The sequence below is a fragment of the Bufo gargarizans genome, chromosome 6 (genome assembly GCF_014858855.1).
Source record: "Bufo gargarizans isolate SCDJY-AF-19 chromosome 6, ASM1485885v1, whole genome shotgun sequence".
NCBI lineage: Eukaryota > Metazoa > Chordata > Amphibia > Anura > Bufonidae > Bufo > Bufo gargarizans.
In genome coordinates, this window is record NC_058085.1 from 79,004,957 (window position 1) to 79,025,396 (window position 20,440).

The window sequence follows — 20,440 nt, forward strand, 5'->3', positions numbered from 1 at the left end:
GTAGAAAACTGTATTATGCATATAACTGCATATAACTTATTCAGAAACCAAAGGCTAAATACCATTCATTGATACACAAGTATTACATTCAGGCTGGCCGTACACATTATATAGCTGTCAGCAGCTCTCTCTGCCGTCCCCTCCATGTGCGTGCATGCTGGGCTCTTCTAAACAGGGAAAAAGCTGCTGACAGATGCCTCCCCGAGAACAAAAAGATTGGGCAGTTAAAAGGGTAACATGCCCGATCCTTATCTTCCCCGGCGTTTGCCCATGCACATTAGATGGGAGACTGACCCCTGATGAAACTAGCTGGTTTGGGAAACATTTACCTAAGGCTGAGTTCACACGTCAGTTATTTGGTCAGTTATTTCCATCAGTTATTGTGAGCCAAAGCCAGGTACGGGTCAAAAACACAGAATAGGAGGACATCTTTCCATTATACCTTATCCTTGTGTAGGCTTTACTACTGGTTTTGGCTCACCATAACTGATGGAAATAATTGACCAAATAACTGAAGTGTGAACCTAATATGTATAGCCAACTTAAAGCTAAATAAAAATTTCTCTGCTCTTTTTTTTTTTTGTCATCTGTGGCTGTTTTCCTTCTTTCCTAAACAGACAAGGCTGAAAACAGAAGAGTGATGTGAGATACAATACCAGCATGCACATAGACACATCATCATTAATAAATCTTAACTACGCACCAAACGATATTAATGATCCTAAAAACAAAAAGATTTATCAGCTAGGAAAATTATGTTAAATTTTTAAGGCCCCTATTCACATAAGAGTAAAGTCGCCCTAACCTGTCAATTTCGGTTGGACCAGCCAACTGTCTTTTATATATGGTTGTGTCCCGACTCTCCCTTTACAAATTTCGTCGGGGAAAGAATTTTCAGGCTGTTGGATTTCAACATGCAAGATCCTTTTTTTTATGGGAGACAAGCTGCCAACAACACGTGTCTGGCAGCAACTAAGCTTCTCTCCCCAATGCACATGCATGCCTGGCCAAACCAACCAAGTGTATGTGCTGGGAGGAACGGTTGTTGCTTAAACTAGCGTTCGTCCGACAGCTATTGAAGCTGTATGGTAAGTCTACACAGGATGGATGCACTGAGTAAAATCTTCCCTGTGTAGCCATACCCTTAGGCTTCCATCAGCTTTCCAGAGGGGGTCTCAAGTAGGAGGCCTGTCCAAAAATGGACAAGACTATTAACTCTATCATTTCAGTTTTGTTTCTGGAAAAGTGATTAAAAACTGACCGAGAGGCACCCACACTGTAAAAGTATTGTTCTGCTCTTGCTCTGACTTTTCCTTACTATAGAAAATAAAATGTATCAGTGCGACAGAAATTCGTAGGATAGGTGATAGCTGGAGGTCCGACTGCTGGGACTTCCACCATTCATGAGGGTCCACCACCCGGAGTGAATAGAGCATTCACGTCTATGGCACTGGCGCAGATAGCCAAGCAATCATTTTTTCAATGTAATTGTTTTGTTAGCATTACAAACTAATAACGTAATCTTCAATAATGTAACTTAGACGAGAAACAGTGCCGCGGCTACATGTCCCTCATTCTAGTATGAAATCCATCACAAAGCTTTCACCAATCTATGAACTGGTGCAACGAATGCAATGCGAGTGTGGGCAGTTGCAGTCCAGCTGCTGTAGCCCATTGAACCACATTTGGGAACAACTTGAATCATCAAGAGTCCAAGGCACTTTGTATTCCAGAGACATACAGAGGCCTCATGCACAGTACACTATGGGGTGTAGGGAGTTAAGCTGGTTATACACATTTAGATTAATGTCGTCAAAACCCACCGATTTTGGTGGGACCGGCCATCCTTCAAATGTATATAGGAGCCTCCCAACTCTTACCCATCGGTAGATATTGGATAGGAGAGAGGGATCGAGCAGTTGGATTTCAACATGCTTGATCACTTATTTCTTGGCGATATAAGCTGCCGTCTGAGGTGCCTATCCCCTCTTTTCATTTAGAACACATGCATGTTTGGCACTTGTGCATGTGTACCCCGCATTGGGAAGAATGTAATCTATGGCCAGCTTTAAGTTAGCCACAGTAATTGGTATTTTTTAGAACAATACACAGGCCTCATATAAAAAGTTACTACCAAAAATTGTTCTATGTAGAACTTGATTTAGAACCATGTTGAGGGTGAACATTAGGAGTATACACTGGGAAAATCTCCCGGTGTACGTAGCCCGGTACATGTTTAGTATTTCATAACAGTCAATAGCAAATCGATGCAACTGTAGACAAATACAGCTGCATATACAGTATCTGGGGCATACGATGAGCGGTACATCTCAAACTGTTCTGCCGAATGTACACCTTGGAAATGATCAGATCGCTGCAGAGTGATTCTAACCATGTACGCCCAGTTTAAATTGATCAAAGTCAAGTTGTGTGATCCGTAAAGACAGATGGACGCACGTCATCGGCCAATAATTGGACATCTGGATTCTGTTACTGATCACGTTCTGAAGATCATATGAACTCAGGAAGGTCATCTCATCACAGATTTCCTTACAGAAGGTCATGAGCACCAACATCGATTACACAGATTACAGTTATATTTATATATGTATATGTATGTATATATATATTGTATACTGTATATATACACACACACTTTACTGCAAATATACCCACATACACACATTTCCCCACTTGTATTAAGCACCATACACATGATCCGGGAAAAATACACTTGTATACGTGGCCAAGCTAGGTTTAATCATGACAGTAAATCTTTAGATGTCCAAAGTAAGGCTGACCATACACATGAAATAACTGTTGGGCGATTTGGCAAATTGGGCGCCTATACACATGCATACTTGTCTTGTGAGCGGTTTATCTGCCTAAGAACAAAAGGACCAGGCAATTGAAATCCAGCAGCCCGATCCTTATCTTGCTTATGGGATGTCTGATTCCACAGAAATGAGCAAATTCAGACAACATAAATTTAATGTGTATGGCCAGCTTAATATATAGCATTTTATAGGTTACAGAGGACACCTGAGACAATACTTTAAAGTGAGTGAGAAGGGGTGAAGAACTTCCATTCTTCTGATTTGAGCTTAAACCTGCGAGATTTAAGGAGCTTTCTGACTTTTCTTTTCTTTTCATCCTCATACTCTTCTTTAAACTTATTCTCTATTTCCTCCCTATTCATCAGTATTTCCCTATTTTTCCCTACGATACATATGTTATTCCTAATGTCTTTGTCCATCTGCAGCAGCTTGTTGATCGACTCATTTTCAGCACAGTTTCCGTACGGCCATGGTTCTTCATCGTCGTGTTCTTGGTGTTCTGGGTCGTACTCCACATCATACATTTTGTTACATTTTGTACAGGGAGGGATTTTCTTATAGCTCCCTCGTTTTGGTTTGTACTTATAGGCGCTACATTGCACTTTTTCTGGGAACGTTATAGGAGGACTGTTCCCCTCACAACTCACTGCATACGAGATGGCCTTGTCCCACACATGCAGGGCAGATAGAGCAATCATTATTTCTCTTTGGGGCATTCCTTTACAGGACACTGAAGCTCCATAAGCCTTCTTGAGGACCTTTGCAGTGTTGGACTCTTTAACACAGCAGTATGAGATCACAGTAGCTAATAAGGCAAATTCATTGACAGTGGGTTTGTTTCCAACCCCATCAGAAATCTTCCACAGTGATTCATTGTTAGCCGCCAATTGATTCATAAATTCATCTGGATCTTCTGGGTTTAGATGTTCAACCATCTACAACAAGAAAAGTCAAGAAAAGAACATACATTTATCAGAAGGATCCATCTTTGTCATACATGCTTAATAGGTAAGGCGGGCCATAGTCTCATACTGAGAACTGGATAATGGATAGAGATTCCCCAACACCTTAGAAGGTTTGGTTGAACTAGACTGACACAGTAGAACCGGAAGCTGCCTCACTGAGCATAGGTATCTGAGACATCCCCTAAGCTTAGCTTTGGTTGAAGGGAACCTGTCATGTGGATATTTAATTATAATCTAACTAATTATATACAATCATTAACTACTTTAAAGTGCCTTAGATGTATTCACTTACTGGTGTGACAAATGGTTACCTCATAATATACACACAAAGATGCCACATGCTAATGAGCTGATTTGAGTCCAGTGTGATGTCAGTGAGTCCAGCGTTTATTTAATTCAGAGATATAGCCACTCCTCTGGCCACCTGCTGCTGATTCATATGGAAAATAACTGTCAATCAGCAGCAGGTAGGCGGGGAGAGTCAGGAGCTCATGAATATTCAGGACTCATCATTATAAGCTGGAGCTTTTCAATACAAGATGTTGGCAGATTGACTGGGTCAATTAAAGAAAGTAACCCAACATTTTGCTAAGAGAATCAGTCACTTATTTATGTTGCCCTTAGTTAGGACACCATAAAACTGGTGACAGGTTCTCTTTAAATGGGTTGTTCCACAAAAAATATTCTACAGTTTTCAAACTAGCACCTGGATCTGAATAGTTTTGTAATTGCATGTAATTAAAAATTTTGTATGGCCACTAAGTTATTCAATGAAATCTACTTGCATAGTGGCACCTGTAATTTCTCTGTCCACCTCACTGAGGTGGACACACATGCTCAGTTCTGTCCTTCAACTGCCACAAGCTGTAACAGAAAATACACTCCCCCTGAACTTCTAGATTGAAATAAATCTAGCAGAACAATTGGAGCAATGAAAGGGGAGCTCTTTGGATCAATATGAGGTACAAGGCTGGTTCTAGCTTTGTTAGAAATAGATTTTCATGTACTGTATGTATTGAAGGGCAGTGAGTGAAGATTCTGGGAGCAACGAGGTGCAACTGCACCAACCTTCATTACTCTTAGGTGCTTATTTGCATATTATAAAACATCAATTTCCATAAGAATGCGGGCACCTAGGAAGATGAGACCCAGACCATTATTATGACGTATCTTATGACAGAACCCCTTTGATTAAATGGTTTGTATTAGAGAAGAAGAACACGGCTGTTCTCTTCCAGAAGGTGTAAGAGTACAGCCACATAGTCAGGTTTTCTAATGCAGATTTGGAAGTCAAAATCAGGAGTGGATCATAAAAGCAGAGAAAGTATAAAGGACAGAGACGACGTCTCCTGTTTTTTTTATTTTTTATTCACTCCTTAGCTTCCAAAAACTTGCATCAGGAAACCTAACATTGTGTCCATACCCTAAGACTAGAGAGCAGCATCATGACAAAACCAGCAATAAGGGTTCCTTCACACACAGCAGATTTTGTTGCAAAAATTTTCCGCAACTGAAAATCAGTGCCATTTACCTGAAGAAGGCTTAAAGAAATCCATGTGCTTGCCACCAAAGCAACCCCATTCAGATGAATGGAACTGATTTTCAGTTGCAGTAATTTCTCCAACAAAATCTACTGTGTGTGAAGGCACCTTAAAGGTGTCCAACAGAAAAAAGGCATAAAAGTGACCATCAGGTGGATTTGTGTGGTTCTAAACCTTCTCTGAGTTTTGTACAAAGGGTTCTGACTAGAAATGGGCGAAGTTTTGGAAAATTTGATTCAGCAGCTTTGCAAGAAATTCGATTTGTTGCGACTTAGGCTACTTTCACACTTGCGTTCGGGGCTCCGCTTGTGAGTTCCGTTTGAAGGCTCTCACAAGTGGCCCCGAACGGATCCGTACTGCCCTAATGCATTCTGAGTGGATGCGGATCCGCTCAGAATGCATCAGTCTGGCACCGTTTGACCTCCGCTCAGCAGGCGGACACCCGAACGCTGCTTGCAGCGTTCGGATGTCTGCCTGGCCGTGCGTAGGCAAACGGATCCGTCCAGACTTACAATGTAAGTCAATGGGAACGGATCCGTTTGAAGTTGACACAGTATGGCTCAATTTTCAAACGGATCCGTCCCCCATTGACTTTCAATGTAAAGTCAAAACGGATCCTTTTGCACTATCATGAACAAAAAAAAAAAAAAAAGTTTTTTTTTGTTTTTTTTTGTTCATGGTAATGCAAACGGATCCGTTATGAACGGATCTAAGCGTTTGCATTATAGGTGCGGATCCGTCTGTGCAGATACCAGACGGATCCGCACCTAAACGCAGGTGTGAAAGTAGCCTTAATTTGTCACGAATCTCTATAAATCAGGTATACCCAGGTTACTCTGCCTTACGGTACGGCTGTGTTGCAGCCATGCTGCAGTGAAGAACTGCGTGGCCAATTAGCCTGTAGCTGCCTTTCATTTAATACTAAAGACCGCACTGTATAGTCCTTCTTCATTGTTAATGGCCACGCGGCACCTTTAAACAGGGGCTGTTGCTGGTGTGGGGTTTGACTGGTATAATAGGGGCACTGTAACAGGGTTCCGAAGGTGCACTCGGTCCCCCATTGTCACCACCAGACATCTGAGAAGCTCTGACAGACGTTCTTCAGAACCTCCTCCTTGAGGTTCCTTTTATTTTGCTTTCGTTTTCTCATCTCGTTAGCCTCTCTCAGCTGTCATGTAGTTGCACTGATTGCATCCCTTTAAATCCCTTCCCATACTGCATCACTTTGCGGTTTATACAACTTCCTGGAGTGTGTGCATGCTGGATGCTACTACTGAGTCTTCTACCGATAAGTTTTGTTCATTCATTTGTGTTTTCCTGTTTGCTGGATCCCAGGTGACCCTGACTCCCTCCGTATCAAGTGTAGGGAGCCGGTGGTCGTGTCTCCTCACTATTATAGGGTGTTCAGGTGTTATACAGTCGAGGTACGAGAATATGCGATCATCTACCATTGAGATTTTTGCATAGGCTGAGCAGTTAGGGAGAGAGCCAGGTCTGTTGCAGGGCCCTCCCTTTGGTTCCTTAGTTTTGGATCCAGTCAGTCAGATCTTCATTTTGTGTCTTCTAGTTTTCTGTACACCTTCTGTGACACCCATTAGCCGCAGACCTGCTGCTTAGCTTCGGGAGCGAGGATCTATGTTTGACCTCGTTCCCAGGGCGGCTTTTCTAGCTGGGTGGCTCCCTGCTCCTAAGTCTGCCTTGAGTGCCGAGCTGATCACTCGGTGCTCGACTGGTTGGTCTGTCGGTCATGTGACGCTGGCCATGTCACATGACCCTCACTCCTCACTATAAATACAGGCAGCTTGCTGGCCACAGGTTGCCTGTTAATTTAGGTTCCACCTGTGATTTGTCTTTCTGGCTTACTTACCTCCTGCTGAATTCCTGACCATCCTCTGCCTGCTCCTTGTGTACTTTGCTGCTCTCCTGGTATTCTGACCCCAGCCTCCTCCTAATGATCCTCTGCTGACTCCTTTGGTACTTCACGTCTCTCCTGGTATTTACAGTATGACCCCGGCTTCTCCTGACTATTCTCTGCTTGCTCCATTTGTACTTTGTAGCTTTCCTGGTATTGACTCCGTCTGTTCACGTTCTGTTGTTTGTCTGTCTGTCATCCCTGCACTTAGTCCAAGCTAGGGATTGCCGTCCAGTTGTCCCCTGTCATTAGGACTTGCGAGGCAAGTAGGCAGGGCCAGGGGTGAGGGTGGAGCGCAGTGGTCACTTCCCTTCCCCCTGTGTGTCTGTGTACGCGACCATTACAGGCACAATAGGCATATTATCGCTGTTCTTGCCTGCAATCTCCTGCAGGTTATTTGACGGTAAACACAGAATATTAGTCAGCTCTGGCATACCCACTTCTCCAACCCCAGCCCTACAGGTGGGAGCCCTTTTTCTGCCATCTGCTTTTCCTCCTTTTCCACATCATCTAATATCGATGAGAACATGTCATCAGGAACATCCAGCTCCTCTCTCTGCATCTTGATGATTTTTCTAGGACATGGAGACTTTGAAGCATGATTTGGAAGAAGTAAAGCCAGCAAAAGATGAGGATGGTCACCATTAAGACCTGGCTCCCCTAAAGGATGCAGACTGGATGGTATTGGTTGGCACACTGGCACCACAATAATAAAGGCTTTCATCTTATTGGTATTGAATTACATATCTTAGTTTACGGCTGATGTAGGAATAAATAAAACTGCCGCAGAATAAGTCTCACTGCATTCTGCCTACACTCTCCCTCGAATATTCTTCTATTAATTGTTTTCAGCAACATTAGCGCTTGCCACGTCTCTCCATAAGCTCAGCTTACAGGACAGTGGCGGAGACCTCGTGGGATGAGGGTTTTATAGGACTGTGACATCCATAACAGGGGATGGCTATTTGCGGATTGGCAGGCTGCATGGCATTATTTGTGATCTTGCTTTCCCAGGCTTGTCTTGTCTACACTTAGTTTTGCTTTGTAACATGTGCAGCTGCCATTTTAGATCCCCCACCATTCCAGTTCAGATGCTTTCTGGTCCCCCTGCCAGTCTTTACTTACCGTCCCCTCTTGACATAGGACATGTTACCATTCAGGCAGTCACTGGCCACAGCTGTGATTTGGTTCAATCAGTGATTGGCTGAGCAGTAGCATTTCTATGTTGAGAGGTACCAAGAAGTGGATACCAACTGGGAACCAGGGGGGGCAGTGGGGGACCACCAAGTCATTCTGCCCTTTTTTTTTTTAATATAATTTTACTCCCATTTAAACAACTTTTTAACAGGCATATCCACCTTTGCAGCAAATCCTTATTGCACCAATGCAATGTTTTCAAAGTGTTTGAAGCTGTCGTAGATTTGTCTTCATTTACACTAGAAAACTGGCGTAAATGAAGATAAATGTATGAGGCCCACTGGTCCAGTCCTGTCCTCACCCTTGCCAGGCCCCCTTTTTGGAAACTCACAAGGGCAGTATAGAAATGCCACCAGGGTTAGACTGGGAACCAAACTGATAGAGAGCAGGGCGACACAAGTAGGCAGTGCCAACACAAGTAGATGGGGCCGACACAAGTAGGCAGGGTCAGCAATACCATAGTGCAGAACAAAATACCGCTCCAGCACAACTAAGTACCACAATGCAGCACCAGATACTGACCTAGAAGCTGTCCCTCTGTGGTGGCCATCAAAAGCTGCATATTCTGTCTTCCTCCAGTTGTCTCTAATTAAGATATGGAGCCATCAGCTCCCATGTAACGCTGCAGTATTCAACCGTATCACTATTCTGAGGATAGGGAATCTGCAGCCACTGACCAGGTACATGAGTACCTGATGCTCCCAGCATTAATTACCACTGAGAGTATTAGATCATTATATACTTGGCCGTGGAAGTAAACAGGGCGTGGGAAGCCACCTGGGTATCGGCCCACCGGGATATTTCCCTGTGGGGTCTATAGCCAGTCCACCTCTTAATGCCACTTGCGACACTTGTCTCAATAGTGTTAAAAAGTTGCAAACACAGGGTTTTTACACCAGAAAACATAATAAATCTCTCCTATAATATTAAAAGATTTTTTTATTCAGATTACTTGCAAATTCTTCCATTTTTAGATGCATTGGAGAAATGATAAAATGATTAGAGAAGTGGACATAGCCTTTAATGGACACTCTCTCTTCATCTGGCACTGGTTGTCATTCTGTAAAATGAGCATCTAAAGCTATGTAGTAAAAGGAGGACACTTACATATTCCAGGAGAATGGAGTATGGGGTGTACGAAGGGAGATGGGTCTTGTACTCGCTGAAAGGCTTTGGGAACTGACTTCTAAATCCTTCAGTCAGTCGTCCAGGAAGGAATTTATCTGGTGAGATGGGCGGGTCGTGGATATGTCCAAAAAAGAAAATGGAATGTAGGACCTGGAGAGAGATCTATGAATAAGTGGTAGACACTTGGATATATTCATACTGTATGCACGTGTAGTGATTCATTCCCCTGTCCCCTCCTTGAACAGGTTTTATGGGATCAGAATACTGATGACCACAGCCTCATGATAGGTCACCAATATCTACTTGGGTCTCTTCACTGCTTATATTGATTTACCAAAGCATACATTTAGTAGCAGCGGTGAAAACTTGCTGTTACGGCAGTGGGTGTGGAACCACTGTGTTAACCAACAGATTTTTTGCTAAACCTAAGGGCATTATGCTGGGAGTCCCCTGGTAGTCACCCTTTAACCCCTATACAGGGATCTGGACTTCGCTGCAGGTTAGCCATCAGGCCGCTACCTCCTGGGGTAGTCTTTGTGTGGTTGACAGCTGACTAACAGGCTTTAGAGACTCCGATGCAGGGCACCAAGGGGCCAGGCAGAATTGTAGTCAGACAGGATGAGGTCAGGGCTGGCGGTGTAGGATCAATATGGGTAATAGGCCCAGGTCAGACAGTGAAGGGTCAATACGGGTAAATGGGCATAGTTTGGTACACAGGTACCAGGAAGCACAGCCTATTTAAACAGGTAATCTGCTGACCACAGATTGCCTGTGATTGGTGTTATTCTTCTGGATCGCCTCACTAGTCTTCTTCTGAGTATTTTTTCTTCTGGATTCTTGACCTCTGATTTGGAACTTGACGTTTCTTCCTGGTTTTAACCCTGGCTTGGTATTGTATTGTATTTGTCTATTTCTGATTTCTACTGTCTGCTCTCTTGGTATTGACTACTCTGTTTTTGACTCTGATTTACGGTTCCTGATTCGGCTTAGTTTTATCTCTCTTGGTCTGATCCGGCTTGTCTGTTTCAGTCTTATTCCTGTTTCCGAGGCTGCTGATCTGTCACTAGTTTATTATTTACTAGTTTATTATTTATGAGTTTATTATCTGACCAGTTGTGGGCTAGTGTCTAGGGTGGATTGTGCAAGTAGTAAGAGACAGTGGGAGTTCAGGGTACACTGCTCCCTACTGTGACACCCATGTAAAGAATAAAGCTCTGTGACCGCTTTAAACAGCTGATCAGTAGCGGCACGGTGAGGTGGACCCGAACTGATTATAACTAGTAAAAACCCTTTAACTAGTACTCATATACCTTCATTGACCAGTAAGTGATAGTATATCTTATCGATATGCCATTCATTACTATAGTGAGAAAACCTCTTTACTTTTCAGGGTCTATGGTTTCCCCAAAGCAGAAAGCCACAAACAAAAAGAGGCTTGTATGGACCATGTAATATCTCAATGGTTAGGCACTAGAATACTACATCAGATTGGTTGCGGCATCCAAAACCAGCTTTTTTCCTCACATAAGGCCTGCTGCTCACCATAGATTCTGACCCAAGACCCCTGGCAAACAGTTGGTTTTACCAGAGAAAGCCGCAGCCAGTCTGACATTTCCTCTGCAGGAAAAATGTAGTATTAAAGGGAACCTGTCACCAGGATTTTGGGTATAGAGCTGAGGACATGGGCTGCTAGATGGCCGCTAGCACATCCGCAATACCCAGTCCCCATAGCTCTGTGTGCTTTTATTGTGTAAGAAAAACGATTTGATAAATATGCAAATTAACCTGAGATGAGTCCTATCCCTGACTCATCTCACATACAGGACTCATCTCAGGTTAATTTGCATATGTATCAAATCGGTTTTTTTACACAATAAAAGCACACAGAGCTATGGGGACTGGGTATTGCGGATGTGCTAGCGGACATCTAGCAGGCCATGTCCTCTGCTCTATACCCAAAATCCCGGTGACAGGTTCCCTTTAAATGGCGGCCATTCATAGTATAGTGATCTCATGTATAAGAAAAAAAATAAAAATTCAACTGTTGACTATATCAAGCTATCAAATCACACTTATCCCTTTCTAAAATGCTCTGGCAATATAAAAAAAAACTGCAATCTAATTTTTTTATAACATTTTTCCTTTTTTAATAAATGTGTCTAATGATGTCTAGATGAAGGTTAGTATTTTTTGACCATTTAATACAGACACATACCCGTTCCATGTAGTGCTGCGCCTTACAAGCCTCTGTCTTCTTGAGCAGTTTATTAAAGGTCACAATGAAGGCGTTTCCACTTTTCACTATTTTTCTTATTGTTTTTTCATCAATCTGTCTACATTTTCTGTAGGAGACAATCCATATTGTAGATCACAGTGACTCTTGTGAGATGTCTGTTATACATACAGTTGGACAATTATTGGGAACAATGGGGGTCATTTATTAAGACTGGCGTTTTAGACGTTTAAGGTGGATCCCCTGGAGTTATGAAGAGGCACTGGCCTCTTTATAACTTCACGGATCCACCGCCGCTTCTGAGCTGTCTTACATTTAGACTTTCTTCTATGCCTGAAACTGACGTAGAAAATGGTAAATGAGTCCGGTGCGCCACAATCTGCACCTGAAATACGCCTAATGTAGGTGTATTTCAGCTTCATAAATTACCCCCAATGTTCCTACGAACACTTGTTCCTTACATGTGTGCCACTGATCACCACAAACGGAGCAAAATACTCATTCGTCACGTGATCCATAGCTTATGCAGTGCATTGTGTAAAAGTTTAAGGGGTTTTCCGACATTTTAATACTGATGACCTATCCTCTAGAAAGGTCATCAGGATCTAATCGATGGGGTCCAACAACCAGGACACCTGCCGAACAGCTGTTTGAGAAGGCACCGGTGCTTCTGTGAGTGTGCAGCCTGCTCCAGCAATTCTTAGGCCAGTGACGACACGTTCATCGGTCACGTGGCCTAGACACAGCTCAGCATCCATAGAAGCGAAGACGCTGGTGCCTTCTCAAAACAGCTGATCAGCAGGGGGTCCTCGGTGTCTGACCCCCACTGATCAAGTACTGATTACCTATTGTCAGTATTGGGCCCATGGCTGTGAAGGCAATGCACACTGCAGCGCCGTGGGTCCCAGCTGTGGCCTACCTCGCAGACGGAGCAGGCGCCCACCAGCATACCACCGCATCCGCCCTCACTGCCAGTTCCCGTCTTGTGCGCCTCTCCCTTAATTATAGAGGAGGAGAGCGTGCTTCCTGATTACTGTCCCCGCCTCGGGGTTACTGGTATTTAGGGCGACTTCACCATGAAGCCCCCAAGCATGGTTGTTAATACCTGTTAACCTCTGCTGAAGCTTCCTGCTCCTCTGCCCTCCTGTGTACTGATCTTTGGCCAATTAACCCTGATCCTTCCTGCCTGCCTGCCTCCAGTCTTGACCCCTGCATTGGCTGACTACGATTCTGCCTGCTGTCATCTGTAAGTTCATCTGGACCTCTGACCTTGCCTGACTACGAGTCCGTCTGACCCTGTATACCGTATTACTCTGAAATTTGTTTTGCCTTTGTCAGCAATATTGGGCTAATTCCTAGTCCACTATCAGCTAACCCAGAGGATCCACATCCTCCGTTCCTGACAACTATCCAGAGGATAGATCATCAATATTAAAAAGTCGGAAAACCATTTTAAAATCACTCCCTTTCCCCATTATACATACAAAACTAGTGAACCCTGAAATGGAAATAAACTAAACAAAATGACTTAATAGACGTTTTTTTTTTTTGTTTAGTTTTTTATTCGCCTCCCAAAAATTGAGTAAAGTGTAGTCACATACATACACCCCAAAAAAGTATCAATAAAAACTACAGATTGTCCCACAATAAAAAGCTCTTACACAGCTCTGTGAAGTACTGAAACAAAACAAAAACGATATATATTTGGTGTCGCTGTAATCATACTGACCCACTGAATAAAGTTAACATCTCACTTTTACCGTACAGTGAATGCTGTAAAAACAAACCCGTAAAACAATGGCACAGTTGTGTAGTTCCACATCATTAATATTACCAGTTTCCCAACACATCATATAGAATATTAATTGGTGCCATTAGAAAGTACAATTGGTCCTGCAAAAAACAAACCTACGGCTATGTGAATGGAAAAATAAAAAAGTTATGGCTCTTGATTTCAAAAAGTGCAGCATGTCAATTATGTTTGCGGTTTTAGCTGCGGATTTCACCCTCTTCATCTGCAGCAAAACCGCATCAAGTCCACACCAAAATCTGCAACTAGACATTGCAGTTTTTGGTGCGGATATGCTGCAGAAACATACATAAATCCACACGGAAATTTGTGCGGATCTTATGTGGGTTCACCCGCACCAGTGTGCAGATTCATATTGCCTGAACAGTGGGTAATATAAAATCATGGCAGGCTTTATGGTTACAAACAGCTATGGGTCAGTGTGATTACAGATATATCAAAATTATATAGTTTAAGTTTTACCACTTTTGCACAGTGTAACCCCATTTTTTAGGTGTTTATTGTCACCATATTCTGAAAGCTAGAAAATTTTTACTTTCTCGTCAATGGAGCAGGTCAGCCTGAAGTTGTCATTTGTAGCATTTTGGGGTACTTACAAATTTCTGATCACTTTTTACTCAATTTTCTTCAGAGACTAGTTGAACAAAAACTGCAACTTTACCATTCTAGATAACATGATAATTTGGGCAGGTGGTTATGGACATAGAAAAACCAATTTTTTTCCCCCACTGATAAAATGAAGGTTTTTGTGTTTTTTAAACTACAAAACTTTTTGGGTGACAACTAATTGGTTAAACTACCAGGATTGCAGCTAGATTCTATGGAGCAGAACTCCATGTGCCACCAGCCTTGAACCGGTAGGTGCAGATAGGTGAAGAGAATACAATGTAAAAAAACTATCTTGCTGATCATGCTCCTCGAATAACTGGAAATATTTGGTCTTATTCACCCTTTAAGATGCCAAGTGTCTGGTGGGCAGTGAAGAGTACTTTTTACCCCCCCCCCCCCAAGCCCTTTCTGTCCACTATTGAGTGACAGCCAGGGGCGTTGCTAGGCTAAAACATTCAGCGCCTAGGCCCCGGATGTTTTGTCCCAGGCCCTGAATGTACTGCCTACCAGATAGATACAACTGTATTGTCTTCCTCAGGATGGCAATACAATTAAATCTAATGCACTGGAATAGCTGAAGGACCTGTGATGACATCAGAGTCCATGTGATCAGTGCAAAAGGCAGTGGTTGAGGACCTGCAATGATGTCACCATCATGTGACCAGAGGATGGAGCTCAGCAGTGAAGGGGAGAAGTTCTGGGAAAGAAGCTGTGGTGAGGTGTGTGTCAGCGGTAAGTGAAGGGATAGATTGTCAGTGTGAGAGGCAGAGCAATGCTGGGAGTTGTTATTTAACTGGGACTGTATGTTATGGCTGAAGGGAGGGATATTATTTACATGGGACTGTATTTTGGAGTGGGGTGGAGTGATGTTATTTACATGGGCGAGCATTATAACAGTAGGGAGCAGTATAAATACTTGGGGAACTGTAGGGGCATTTTAAATCCAGTGGACATTAGGCGTTTGTATTACTACCGGGGGCTCTATAGGAGTGACTTATAGATCTGCCTTATTTCTACTAAGATCACTATGGGGGCCTTATTACTACTGAGGGGTCTGTAAAGAGCTTTATTACCACTGGGGAACAATAGGTGGCCTTATTTCTACTGGGGGCTCTGTGAGGGCGTTATTAATACTGGAGGGCTCTTCTGTTAATGGAGGCACTCTTGTGCAGCATTTTCGCAGTTGTTGACACTGTATGGGGCAGTTTTACTAATAAGGGCATTCTAGAAGGAAATAACTATTGGTGGGACTTGGAGGAGCACTATTACTATGGGGGAACTATCTATATGGCACTCATTTTTCCTCAGGATAGTATTTGGGGGTATTGGGGAGCACAGCGAGCAGCAGGATTTCATTTTTCCTATTATGCGAGGAGCATGATCATCAATATAGGCATCTTTAAACTGTATTTTGGTCTATTAGGGTGGGAGCACTTCAAAACAGGGGATGGATAGCTCTTACTGCTAGGATTTCCTTCACCCAGGGCACAAATGTAGTTGCCTGTCCTAACCCTGTGTCTAAATACCCTGGCAGGGTATATCCGGGTACATGTCCCATCCTCCCATTACTAGTGCCCCATATATAAAGAAAACTTACTTTCTCTTTCTCAATTTCTCTTCAGCATTCAAATTATTATTCTGCTATAATGGGGAAAAAAATGAAAGACATAAAAAAAATTGCAATGAAGGTGTGTATGTGTCTGCAATACACTTCCTAAATACTGTGCACCAATGGTTTGGCCAAATTGTAACATTAGGATCAAACTTCTTGCAGCTGCTTTTTCCAGTGGGGGTTTGCATTTTTATATATTTACAATGTATGTATTCCCTAAGGGCCTGGTGACCTATACAGAGCAAATTCTATGGACGGCCCTTAAAGGGGCTGGTCCATGAAGACAACTCCATTAAATGAAGCTAGATCTGGCTTCCCTCACCCCCTACATTCAGCTGTGTTTGAAGGGAAACCTCATATAGACATACATTGTAACATATATATATATATATGTACACAGTCGAGTCACATTATTAAGACCACCAGCTAATATCAAGAGTAACCGCCACATGCAGCACAGTAAGGTCCTGGTAGATTATCACAGGTATTTGGAGCCATGCTGACTGCAGTGCGTCCCCCAGCTGCTGGAGGGGACGAGGATCCATACAGCGAACACGACCATCGAGGTGGCCCCATAGATGCTCAACTGGGTCCTAGTCTGGGGAATTAGAGGAATAAGTCTTGGTCATGCTTTTCCAACCAATGTCAGACATTTCTAGCCATGTGACATGTCACATTTCTTTGCTGAATGATTCCATCCCCCTAGGGTAGACAATCAGCATTTATGGGTTTACGTGATCTGCAAGGATGGATTTATACCCAAATCGGTTTAGAGTGCCTTCTGCATGGATGAGTGGCCCTGAGAATGCCATGAAAACTTTCCCCAGACCATAATGTTGTGTTCTTCCAGCAATGGTTGCAGGGGGCTTGACCTCCGATGTTTCTTGCCTGGCACGTCAATGTCCATCTGTTCCATGTAGCAGAAAACGTGATTCATCGCAGAAGACAACCCTCTGCCAGTCAGCGGAGGTACACTTCCAAACTGCAGTCAAAATTGAAGCCATTTCTGCCATTACAACTTTGTTAGAAAAGGTGCAGTGACCATCCATCTGCTTCTGAGCCCCATACACAGTAGGGTTCAATGAACTGTTGTGTTGTCTGGTAGCCCCTGGCTCATTTTGGCAGTGAGCTGCTCCACTGTAGGATGTCGGTCCGCCCTTGTGCACCTTCATAGCCAATGTTCACCTCACATCAGTGGTGCTCTGCAGTTTCCACGTCGCTTATTCATAATGGTGCCATTTGTCCACTCACGATACACTTTCACCACAGCAGCACGAGAACAGTTTACAAACAGCGCAGTGTCAGAAATAGGGCCACCCTTGGCCCGAAAGCCAATAATTATCCCTTTTGCAACTCTGATAAATCGTCCCTTTTACAGCAATGAGGGATCTGTGTGCAGACAGCCTATCATACACCTTATATACCCGCCGAGCCAGGTCACCACACGGGACTACACGCTGCTAACATCAAAAGTAGGAAGTGGTCAAAATAATGTGACTTGACTGTTTATATATAAGGACATCAATATTATACATTAAAGTAAATTATTAAAATCACATAACATAATCATACAACTTTTTGGTCAATAGGAGGCACTACTTACATTATCAGGTTGGTTCTGATTTGACTCCTCACTCTCCATAGGAGGAGGATCTGTATCACGTCTTTCCATAGTGGTGTACCACTGGTTACTCCTGGTGAAGAAAACCAGGATACGGTAGTATGAATATAGGATACCTTCACATAATGTATGGAATATATACAGTAAGTTATGGCCCTTTAATTCCCAGAACAAACAAAAGCTTAATTTCCTGAAGTGCTTAATCTCCTTAAAGGGGTTGTCTAGGTTCAGAGCGGAACCCGGACGTACATCCATTTTCACCCCGGCAGCTCCCTTGACATGAGCATCGGAGCAATTCATGCTCCGATGCTCTCCTTTGCCCTGCGCTAAATCGCGCAGGGAAAAGGCATTTTTTGAAGATCTGGTGACGTACCGGGCTCTACATGGGGCTGCCAGGAACCCCGGTGATGCCACTGGCACTGATGGGCGGGATTTAGCGCTGCCCTAGCCAGTAAAAGCTAGGGCAGCGCTAAAGCCCGCCCATCAGAGCCGGTGACGTCACTGAAGTTTCCGCCCAGCAGTGTGTTATTGAAAACAAAAGAGACCGTGCCCTGCGCGATTTAGCGCAGGGCAACGGAGTGCATCGGAGCATGAGATGCTCCAATGCCAACATCGGGGGGGCTGCCAGGGTGAAAATAAGGGTATGTCCGGGTTCAGCTCTAAACCCGGACAAACCCTTTAAGCCACCATGACGTAACTGTACATCATGGACTAACTTGTACTCATGACCTTCTTGACCAGACACATTTTAGATCTTTTTTAGTACATACTTCTTTAAAATACATAACGTATTTCCATTCGGTTACTGTATTTCAATAATTTTGGCATTTTTTGGGACTTTATTTGATTACATTTTCACATTTTTAAATTTTTGCTTTATTAATGCAAAGTGCATGTAAAATCTATATTTATTCCATTTCAGTAGTTCTGGATATATAGGTTACGGTCGCCGGGGCAGGGCTAGAATCTGCTATGTGGGCTAGTAGAGGTGTTTATCTTTTTTTTGTGTGTGTCCCCATCCCCCTTACTCAAGATCATAAAATACCTTTGGGGGCATAATAACATTACATATTATTATTATTGCTGTTATTATTATTATTATTGCTGAATTTTGCTGTAGTTGGGGCTGACATATTAGCTCCACTTACAGGAGGAATACAGTCCTGGGAGGTTTCAACAAGGTTGTCCAGGCTCACTGCAGAGCTCATCTGGGTCATGCACCTGGCGATTACATGATCACTAGGACGGGAATGACGCTCCCAGATTTATATACACAGTGCTCATTGAGTGCTGTGTATACAATGATGGAGAAGGCAGGGATGGAGAAAAGCCATTTCTGCCTTCTCTATGGGGAGCCTGACTGTCACTCACATCTCCCTGCTCCTGCACAGTCTCCGTACAACTGCTAACTCTGCCGATACATTCATAGATGTCTTTGTAGAATTAAATGTAGACCAGCCAGATGTATATAGTCAGCAGGCAGTTAACAAGTGGGTAAAGAGGTTTTCTATTACTTTGATACCTTAAGGCCCCTTTACACTCTTCCAGAGGTTCGGTAAGCTTATTGGTAATGAGCGTTCATACAAACGGTCAAAGATGCAACCGATTACCCAATGAATGAGCGAAATGCTCGTTCATCAGGTAATAGGATCGTTGGTGCGCACACCTAAATCATCATTTGCCGGCAGAAGATTGTGACGTCTAAACAGCCTCTGCTGCCGGCAAACAATAGGGGCTCATTCAGACGGCCGTATGTTATTTTGCGATCCATAATAATGCGAATCCGTTTTTTTGTGGACAGTTCAGTCTGTCCGCAAAAAACAGAATGTATGTTTTAGTGGTTAAGTATGTCTTCTGTTTTTTGCTGATCCATAGACTTGAATGGGCCAATGGAGCTGAGTTTTACTGACAAACATAGGACATGATCTATAATATTTGTGGAACAATGGATGTGGACAGCACACGGTGTGATGTCCTCATCTTTTGCGGTCCCATTGAAATGAATGGGTCAGCACCCATTGCGCAAAAATGCGGAACGGGTACGGAATAAAACCTACGGCCGTCTAAATGAGCCCTAATTCTGTATGGGGATGAGCGATGGCATTAGTGCTCACCCCTCCCCATACTGTGAAGCAGATTGCTGCATGTAAATGTAGAGGTCTCCTCCACTGATGAGCAGGAGGTTCTTGGGAAGGAACGCTTCCTTCCAGACAATCACTTGCTACCTTGGGCCACGTAAAGCAGCCTTTAGGAAAGGTCATCAATATCAGCAAAAATAATTTATTTTTTCCATGACGTTTCATCGCGCAAATATAGGAAAAGCATAAAAAAAAACAATATTTCATGTTGCTGTAACTGTACCAACCTGTAGAATAAAACTATAGCAAAACTTATATCACATGATAAACAGTACTATATTTAAAATTCCAAATGAATTCATTACGCTAAGCACATAAAAGAACATAAACAGAAAAATAAATACTATGGCTGTCTGAATGCAAAGATGAATTTTTTTTAAACATTTCTACGGGCGTGAAGCTAAAATAGGCTTTGAACTTTAGGGGTTAAGCTAAAAGTTGATATTCAAGTGGGCAGACTTAACAATACCAAACAAGACCACTACAGGACTCGGTAGCTCTATTTGTGGTTATACCCCTTGAAAAGAGTTCTCAGCAGAACTTTTCTGTAAATGTTTTTAAGAAGGCGCTAAAGACATTTTTGCCCGAATGCTGCTTGTTATGTCCCTTACCTTCACTCTAGTCTACAAGCCTCCGGTCCACCGGTATTCTTTTCAGACACTCCGGGCTGATGCCAGTGAATAAATGCACTTAAAGTGAAATGGAAACTGAACCTCTAGGAGGGAGGGAGGGATCGCACGAGAAGTGGAAGCTGAAACAGGAAGAGCAAGTCCTATTTACTCACTGTACATCCCAACCAAACCGACGTCACAGGGAGAAGCCTACACCTACCAATGA

At 43.2% G+C, this 20,440-nt stretch overlaps 1 protein-coding gene across 2 annotated transcripts; it reads right to left on the bottom strand.

The window, feature by feature from the left end:
• Positions 1 to 464: 464 nt before the first annotated feature.
• LOC122941497 lies at positions 465 to 20,342 on the bottom strand. 2 transcript variants are annotated; one of them, XM_044298805.1, is made up of 6 exons: positions 20,215 to 20,342; positions 17,448 to 17,538; positions 15,830 to 15,870; positions 11,796 to 11,922; positions 9,560 to 9,730; positions 465 to 3,772 (listed from the first exon to the last, which is right to left on the bottom strand). In XM_044298805.1, the coding sequence occupies exons 2-6, from the start codon at positions 17,514 to 17,516 to the stop codon at positions 3,056 to 3,058; spliced, it is 1,125 nt and encodes a 374-aa protein (XP_044154740.1). In that variant the 5' UTR covers positions 17,517 to 17,538; positions 20,215 to 20,342; the 3' UTR covers positions 465 to 3,055. The 2 variants fall into 2 exon arrangements, with proteins under 2 accessions (XP_044154740.1, XP_044154739.1); XM_044298804.1 differs by having other exon boundaries at positions 15,830 to 15,873.
• Between the last annotated feature and the right edge of the window lie 98 nt (positions 20,343 to 20,440).